The 9,004-nt window shown below is 35.1% G+C and overlaps 1 protein-coding gene across 1 annotated transcript in view; it reads right to left on the bottom strand.

Annotated features, from left to right (window-relative positions):
* Positions 1 to 5,555: 5,555 nt before the first annotated feature.
* LOC107671500 (ubiquitin-conjugating enzyme E2 Z) overlaps positions 5,556 to 9,004 on the bottom strand; it is a 10,246-nt gene continuing 6,797 nt past the window's right edge. Inside the window, exons 6-7 of the mRNA XM_016464423.1 lie at positions 7,558 to 7,648; positions 5,556 to 6,164 (exon numbers count right to left, since the gene is read on the bottom strand). Coding sequence (XP_016319909.1) covers positions 5,988 to 6,164; positions 7,558 to 7,648 — 268 coding nt within the window. The 3' untranslated portion in view covers positions 5,556 to 5,987. The remainder of the gene's footprint in view (positions 6,165 to 7,557; positions 7,649 to 9,004) is intronic.

The raw sequence follows: 9,004 nt of genomic DNA, 5'->3' as shown, positions 1-9,004 counted from the left end.
GTGTTAACGCGTTGTGCTTAATTCGTATATAATTTTCCAGCATAGCTGCACATTAGATTCTGAATTTCCCCCCCATTGCTAAGATTATTTACTTTCAGCACGTGTAAAGAAAACAAATAAAGACTAAAAAAGCTTAAAATGGCACACACAATTATATGCGTTTCAAGTTAAATAAAAGTTACATTAGATTATCCTAACCTAGACCGTAAACAAGACCAATCAAACTGTTTAATTGTGTCCTGTGTATTTAACGAGTTATTAAACCGTTTAAAGGTGCAAAGTCAATCTGTTACAACAACCAAGATGTTTAGCTTTGTGTAATAATTGTATGAATTAAATAAACAGTTTGCTGTAACGAAAGACCACAGTCAAATCGAATCTGAGGCAAAGGACTGTTCTAAAGTGAATAATTCATCTTAGAAAATAAATCGTTTTGATAAAGTTTCATTATAATACTTTTGTGTTAATCAGATGTATTTTCAAAAAGTAATGTGTACATAGTCTTTTCAAGTTATCCTAACATAATTCAGTTATGTTAGCTTAACATTATTATTTTATTTTAGATATATGCTTTGATCATGTTAATTATGTGCAATTAAATCAAGTCATCTTAACATAATTTTGATAACTTCACTAAAATTTAATTTTAATAGACGTACTTCACAAAACTGAATTAGATTAATTGTACGCAATGGAATTAAGTTGAGAAGAAAATGCAAAGTAATTGTGTGACATGAGCTCATTTTAAGTAAATCAAACAGCAGAAAAAATAATTTTACGTGAACACCATTTGTTGGAAATCTGAATCAGTTTGAACATTTTCTTGCAAAGTGATTATATCATGTTTTGATGACTGTGTTGAATTTCATTTAGACTTTACGCAATAAATTTATGTTTGCATCTCAAACATAAATTTATTAAGTAGACTGTAAGTGTATTGTTTTAGTAAATTCAGTAACACTGCTTTTCCTTTTTTTCAGTGTGTTCAGAATGGGCCGTTTTCAGAGCAATATCAATTTTGTAGTTTAGAAATCGCCTTCATATCGCACAATGAATTACATGCCCAATTCTTAGCATAAAAAGACCATGAAGACACGACTTTCCTCTGTTCAACATCTAACCTTTCCTCATGTCTTCCTCTGATAACTTACTTCTAAACGGAACTTAAGCTGTTGATGCCTTAAATTAGTCATAAAGTCGTGGTTTCTTCGGTTCCTTTCCCATTTGCGATGACTTTCGTTGTCATGTTCAACTTTTGTTTCACGCTGCACCTGCACGGTCTTGCCGTGTGTAGCCTGTTGGTTAGTTTGGTTAGATTTCTGATGGCTTACATTTACGCAGGGTGGATACAGTGACGTCACGAAACGTCAACTCTCACCGCCCCGCCCCTGAAATTCAAATGTTGTCATAGTTGTGCTATAGTCGTGAAAGAAATCCTGCACAAGCGAGTCACTATTCATAAGGCAGTCATGTGACAAAATCAAAGACAAAGACGCTCCACTGCATTTATGATGTATGTAGACGAAAGCTATCATACAGAATAAATGTTGTGACGGCATAATGAAAGCATATGTGGCTATCCTTTTGAAGAGAAACGAATTTAAAACTGAATTCGAACGAATATTCGAAAGGCTGAAGGTCCATGCGTTCTGATAACCGAATCTTGTAAAGACAATGCGTTTCTGTTTTCAAAGATAATTTTAGAACTAATATTCCTTTAGCATTTACCAGGTGATCCCTAGCCTATAATAAAAAAAATTAAAGTAGGCTACAATGGCAGTTACTTCAAAGAAGAGCTACAATTCTTCACGGATTTGCTCTATCACCATTACTACAAAAACCTTTCCTGTGTTCAGTTATGTGCACTTTTAAGCAGTGTTGGGGGTAACGCATTACAAGTACAATATGAGAAATAATTAAATATTAAACAACACAAATATCCTTTATGTATTTAATCCCATTCTATTAAGCAATGTCTTTGCTTCTGACCTTCGATGATCCAGTTCAACCGTACTAATAAGCACAAATGTCTCTAGACAAACATTTGTGTGTTTTGTTTATTGCTGAAGTGTGTTGAAATTTCTTCTTCTGCATTCTACTGTACAGACGTAAATGTACTTTCCCTTCAGCCTGAGGCTTATTCATTTCACTTTTGGTGTGAAAAGGCTTTTATATTTTCCAAAAATATAACTTTTATATTTTAAAAACAAACAAGCAAGCCCTGTCCAGATTTAAAAAGTAATGCAAAAGTAACGTAACGCATTACTTTCCATAAAAAGTAACTAAGTAACGTAATTAGTTACTTTTTTATGGAGTAACGCAACATTGTAATGCATTACTTTTAAAAGTAACTTTCCCCAACACTGCTTTTAAGATTCATGTTTGAGAAGAATTTAACTGCTTCACCTAAAACTTTGTTTCAAAAAAATTATTTCACATTCCAGAACAGGTTTGACCAAGGAGGGCACAGAAAAAAAAAGTAAAGGTTAAGTAAATTAAAAAGTGTAATCTCTAATGTAATCTACCTTGTTCTGTTGTGATTATCAGTGTTTGTTAGTAATTTTGTTGTCACTGTTATTCATAAGAGATTTTAAGTATTTAGTTTGGGGATGTTACATGAAGATGTTTTAGTTCTAGAGCTGAACATTTCCACCAAGACAGATTCATTCTTTGTCAAACAGATTGTTAATGACCTTACACTCTCAGAAAAAAAAGATACAAAGCTGTTACTTTTTACAAACAGCTAAAAAGTACATTTTTGTACCTTATTTACCCCTACAGGTACATATTAGTACTTTAAAAGTGCATATTACCACCCCAGTGACAGTTTTGTAGCCAACATTTTTAATGGTCTCATTCATATAACTATTCTACAAGGTTTACAAACAGAAATGGCCTCTATAAGCACATCTATCAATTTAAAAATCATCAACAGTTCAGAACTTTGGTAGTTTAATTCCAGTCTTTCACAGATTAACGTGTTTTTTTTTTCATTGTGATAGTTGACTCAAGGTCTGTGGCGACAAAAGCTACACACTACTGCCCCCTAACGACAGAGCAGTGTCCCTACCACAAGCGTTATACACACAGGGACTACATTCCATTATTAAAAGAGCTCATTTCAGGGATAAATGTATATTTTTTATTATGGTTCGATTGTCAGATCAATGAGAGCTGAAAATAACACGAGGAATATTTTTGTGCCCTGAAACTAAAATGTAACTTTTTTTTTTTTTAATGTTGATCTAATGTGTTGATCTAATTTAACATTTAAATTAAAAGGGTCCAAATCAGTCACGTCCAAAATGTTTTACAAATATATGAACTGTACACTGTAAAAAATGATATGATGAAAAAGCCATGACAACTTAATGCATGTCACTCACTTTCATATGAGTCAGTGTGTAGTGTAACATGACCAAAAACAAGCCCAAACTAGCAGCTAACTAGGTGACCTGCTGTTGCAGGCTTGAGGCATGAATTTTGCAGAGTATAATTCTGGTAATTCAACAGAGTACCCTTCATGCACACCACCTGTATTCCTGTAATAAGAAAAAGGGGGGTGCACTGTAAAAAATGATATGATGAAAAGGCCATGACAGCTTATGTTTTTAAGTTACTTTAACTCATAAATATTATTTAAGCAATTTCAACTTTTTTTTTTATAAGTTATACTAGATTCAACTTAATTTTTAAAGTCAGTTTAATGTTACTGAAATTCAAGGAGCCCAATTTAGTTCAGTGAATTTAACATTTTAAGTTGTAGTTTATTGGCACTAACCGGCCAAATCTCTGAATATGGATTCATGCGCAGCAGTCAAATTACCGGTAGTACATGAATTTAATATCAGAGTCCTTTCCAAGAAAAAAAAAAAATCAGCAAATCTACACATTAGACTCATGTTTAATAAGTAAAGACATCGCAGTGCAACATGTTTCCCATGAGGTATGAGTGTATTTTCAGCTTTGTATGACAGTTTCTTGGCAGTTTTTTGCTACTTTTGTGCCCTTGTATACATATACTGGCATTCACACATTAGCATGCACAGGCAGGTTGTGTACTGTTCTTAATATTAAAACCCTGTTTATAAGCACTGCAAGAAAAAAATAAAATTTAAATAAAATAAAATAAAAAATAAAATAACTAGTTTGATTATCATTTGAAACAACAAAAGGCAGATGTTACAAAATTATCTATAGGGACTTAGCTTATAGAAATAAATAAACGATAAAAAAAAACTAAAAATGTGAACTTAAATGAATCACATTATGAGTGCAATATGACAATAACTGCAACTGGCCCTGCAAATCTGATTAAAAAAGTAAGTTGAGGGAACGAATGAAATCAAAGAGGCACAAGTAATCAGAACCAGGTTTATATATGCTTTCTTCTTACAGTTGCAATTGATCGATACATTAATTATTTACATAATTCATTCTCATTTTGCTAACAAGGGAAAAGCATTAGTACATCACAAAGTCAAACTCATAGTCAGGGAACTGTTTCCTGTTGCAAGGCGTTCTAGAAGAGAAACATAGACTTAAGAGTCAATCAAGCAAGTCTTATCAAAATATGATGTCCTAGACCAGAATATATTCTCTCTCACTTAAGAGAAATCAACTGCATCAAAATGCTAGCACATGCAAAAACCTCAGAACTGTACTTGGGCCCATCGGAGAATGTAAAACTTTGTTAAAGTAGTTGTTTTGTGGTTCACTTAATAGAAGACTATGTAATCTGCTTGTTCATGAATAAAATGCATTATAATTGTACATGTATACAAAATACTAAAGGCTGCCAGTTTGGTTGTTGCTAAAGCATGCTGTGAAAAACAATATGCCTGCTATTTAAAGGGATGGATTGCAATAGATTTTTGCAAAACATTTAGGAGCATAGATAGTCATGAACCAGTGTCAAGTAACGGTTGAATATTATCCCATTCCTTTTCCCCCAGTCTGTATTACGCAGCTTCGTCCTGTTGCATATGAGGACACCAGTGACCACAGTATCCCCGGTAAAGAGAACAATATTTGTAGCAGTATCGAGGGACACTATGAGTGGAGGCTGGACTGGAATTGCCATCTAAGCATTATGAGTGAAATAACAAAGAAAAGCGAGTAAAAGTAAGTTTCTGTCTTGTTGAAAATTCAAGGTTATTCCCAGAACAACAACAGAACAGATGTCTCATTTGACACTCAACAGCTTCATAATTAGAGACAGATTGAAGCTCACCGAACGAAACTGTATTTCAAGTCGACGACACTCAAAAGGCAACCGTTCCCTTAAGCGCTTGGCAGGCTGCTGACACTTTCACCAGTTCAATAGCATTTTAAGAACACTGAACATTAAAATAAAAGTTCTCTATGAATAATTATATATACATTTTTTTAGTTACATCCATTTGTCTTGCTCTTAGTGTGGTATGCATTTAATTACGAATTTGTATCTCAATTTGTCATCATATTCATTTTTAAATGAGTGAAATAAAATTTCATGAGAGGAACAAAAAGACCAGGAAACTCACAAACTAAGTGTGAAATGCGCAAGTAAACCGAAGAGTGATTTTATTATCATCATTAATTATTTGACTTCGTATGACTTCTTTTTTCTGTTAGCTCTACACTGGATGCAGGAAGGGACAAACTAACATGGACTCAAAAGGTTGAGGCTGTGATGACCGACGTATACATCTTTATCACGTACAAATGTACACACGCGCACACACATCTATACACCTCATTCCTCCATTGACTCCTTCATTAGGAGAAAAAAAAAACAAAAAAAAACCGCAAAACAAAAGGCTGTCACTGGCCAGCACACAAGGAGTGAGAGGAAAAATATTATCCAATTGGAAGAGAAACTCTGTCCTCTGTCAGTAGAATCTCCAGGTTTTTTCAGCTCTCCTTGCATCACTTGAGAGGAGTCCGGAGCTGCAGGTAAAGGGAAACGATCTAACCTTGCTCGCTTCGCACCCCTAGAGGGCACTCTAAGGCTGTGAGCTGCCCTGACTGTCCGGATCGGTGCCGGAAGAGCTGGTGTCCGAGTCAGAGTCGCCATCGTTGTTCTCGGGCGGGCACTTTTCCCGCAATCGCCTCTGAATGGCTCTGAGACGGGTCAAAAGACCCTGGTAGTCAAAACGACCTCTCTTCTCACCAAAAGGATCCTGCAAGAAAAATATATAAATTTGATGGAGAACAAAAAAAGAAGTAATTTAGGATATTAAACCAAACTAAGATACCAAGTACCAAAACAGATTAAAAATATTTTTGGATTACAGAAAACAGTCCTATTTATTATTATATAATATATATGCTACCATTCAAAGGTTTGGGGTCAGTAATTTTTTTCCTTTGAAAGAAATAAATACTTTAAATCAGCAAGAATCTCTCTCTCTTTTGGCTTTCTCCCTTTATCAGGGGTCGCCACAGCAGAGTGATCTGCACAGCCGATTTGGCACATGTTTTACGCTGGATGCCCTTCCTGCTGCAACCCAGCACTGAGAGTGCACCAACTCGTGTAACCCCAGTGATGGGACACACACACACACACACACACACACAGCCAATTTACTTTGTCCAATTCACCTATACTGCATGTCTTTGAATTGTGGGGGAAACCGGAGCACCATGCAGACACATGCAACATGAACATGCAAACTCCAAACAGAAAGGTGTCCTTGAACCAGTGACCTTCTTGCTACGAGGCGACAGTGCAACCCACTGAGCTATGTCAAATAAAAGCTGTTCTTTTGAAGTTTTTTTATTCAAAGAATCCTGAAAAAATTTACCCGTTTTCACAAAAATAACTGTTTTTGACATTGGTAATAATAAGAAATGTTTCTTGGGCACCAAATCAGCATATTAGATTGATTTTCTGAAGGACCATGTGACACTGAAGACTGGAGTAATGTCTATGGAAAATTCAGCTTTGTCTTCACAGAAATAAATTACATTTTAATATATTTAAATAGAAAAAAGTTGTTTTAATTTGTAATAATATTTCAGTTTTTACTGCATTTTTAAATAAGTGCAGTCTGGGTGAAAAAAAGGCATTAGAGCATAAGAGAATTCTTTAAACCCTCTCTATAATCAATAGTATATCAATAGTTACAATACAAAATCATAACACTATAGATAAAGAAGAAAAAAAAAAAAAATCACACAAATACAATCAAATTCAATCACAGTTTGAACAACAGTTCCACTTAACTATGTGCGACACGACTACAAAATGCCTGAATGCTGATTCATAGCGTGACTTGAGGACAATAACAACTCTGGAAATCCCACAGAAATGGCTGCTGGCGAATAGAAGCTGCGCTGAGTGATTCAGCTAAACTCTTTACAAGGAGGTGTGGTAGTATGTTAGATTCTTTGTTCCTGCTGGTCTTCTGTAAATGCTGACGTGAATGACTCACCGCAGAGAATAGGAATGTTTGTAATGCTACAATGCTAAATGTTTGCATAAGGTTATATTTCTAATGTTCTGATGACAATCAAAATGACATATCATAAGACGCAATGTGACTTGTAGCAACATTTGCAAACAGTCATTACCTGCATGTTCTGCCCTTGGAGATGCAGACGTTCTTTGCAAACCCCCTCATAGAAATCATAGTACTCCAGGAAGGATTTCTCCATCACGCTCCTAGAAACAGAAAAACAATGCTCTTATAAGGGTGTTCAGGAAATAGTAATTAGCGATGAACTTCTTTACAGAAACACTGAAACCGAAATTAAAGATTTAATTTAGCTGAAACCGAAAATAATCATTATTTAAAAATCAATACATTTATTAAATGTATTTTATAATAAACACTCAAATAAAAAGTTGTACAAACATTTAAATTGTAGATAAGGGAGTTTTTATGTCAACTTTTTAATACCAGAATTTTGTTTCTATTTTCTTTTTTGCTGAAATATAAACAGTAACATTAAACTTATAAACAAACTTGTTTTCATGACAGATTTATTCAAAAATACATAAAAAATGAAGACAACAGGTTAAGTAAAAATATAATGAATATGTAATACATGTATATGAATATGTGATATATGTGATTTAATGAATATGTAATACTATATGTAATATACATATAGCTTCCGGCTTCGCTACCGTTCGGACGTTCTTGCTTACTGCTCTGGGCTTTGCTTCCTATTTCAGTACTTTTCTCGGATTTTTCTAAGATTTTTACTTCAGCAGATCAGCACAGTGCTCAAACAACACATTTTTGGCACAAACACTAAAACTAAAAACTCTTTGGGACTGGAATAATACCACGAAAAATAAGACTTTGCCTCCCACTGCCAGCAGCTTACATTCCAGAGACTGGAAAACACAGCTGTCTACATTCAAACAGAAGAGAAAGAAAATGCCTCCTGTTGAATCTACTTGCTGCATAAACTGCCATAAACTTCTACAAAGGATTGCGGTTGTTGAAACAAAGTTACTTGCTGGAATTCCAAAACAGGCAGAACACTCAGCAGTCCGTCATCACGGACCCCCTCAGCATACAGCCGGTGAGTCCCATTAATCTGCAGCTTAAAAGGAGTCAATTTCATCGATAACTTCAATCTTTTCTGGGGCCATAGACAACTGTTTAAACTGGATGGCCTCCACCTAAACAAACTTGGTGCAAGAGTGCTAAAGGACAACATCTACTTCTCCATCCGTCATCCTTCAGTATCGTGTGCCAAACTACTCGACCTGAATGGCGCACACACACCTGGACAGAGTATGAGTGACGACAGGACTTCATATCAGCTTCCGAGTCATCATGTGGTTGACACATCCCACAAGGACACTGATAACACCACGCAGTGCAGACTCTGTTGATCTTCTCCTTGATTCCTTTAACTCAAAAGTTAAGAATGTTATTGATGATATTGCTCCTATTAAAGTCAGTAAGAAGTCTGGCAGACAGAAATTAGCTTGGAGAAAATCAACAGCAGTTCAGAGTATGAAAAGACAATGCAGAAAAGCTGAGCGGATGTGGCGGAAGAC

Source organism: Sinocyclocheilus anshuiensis, unplaced genomic scaffold (assembly GCF_001515605.1).
Source record: "Sinocyclocheilus anshuiensis isolate Anshui unplaced genomic scaffold, SAMN03320099.WGS_v1.1 scaffold4349, whole genome shotgun sequence".
In the NCBI taxonomy this organism is placed as follows: Eukaryota; Metazoa; Chordata; class Actinopteri; order Cypriniformes; family Cyprinidae; genus Sinocyclocheilus; species Sinocyclocheilus anshuiensis.
Note: the sequence above shows the minus strand (reverse complement) of the source record. Positions and strands in the feature narration are given on the sequence as shown.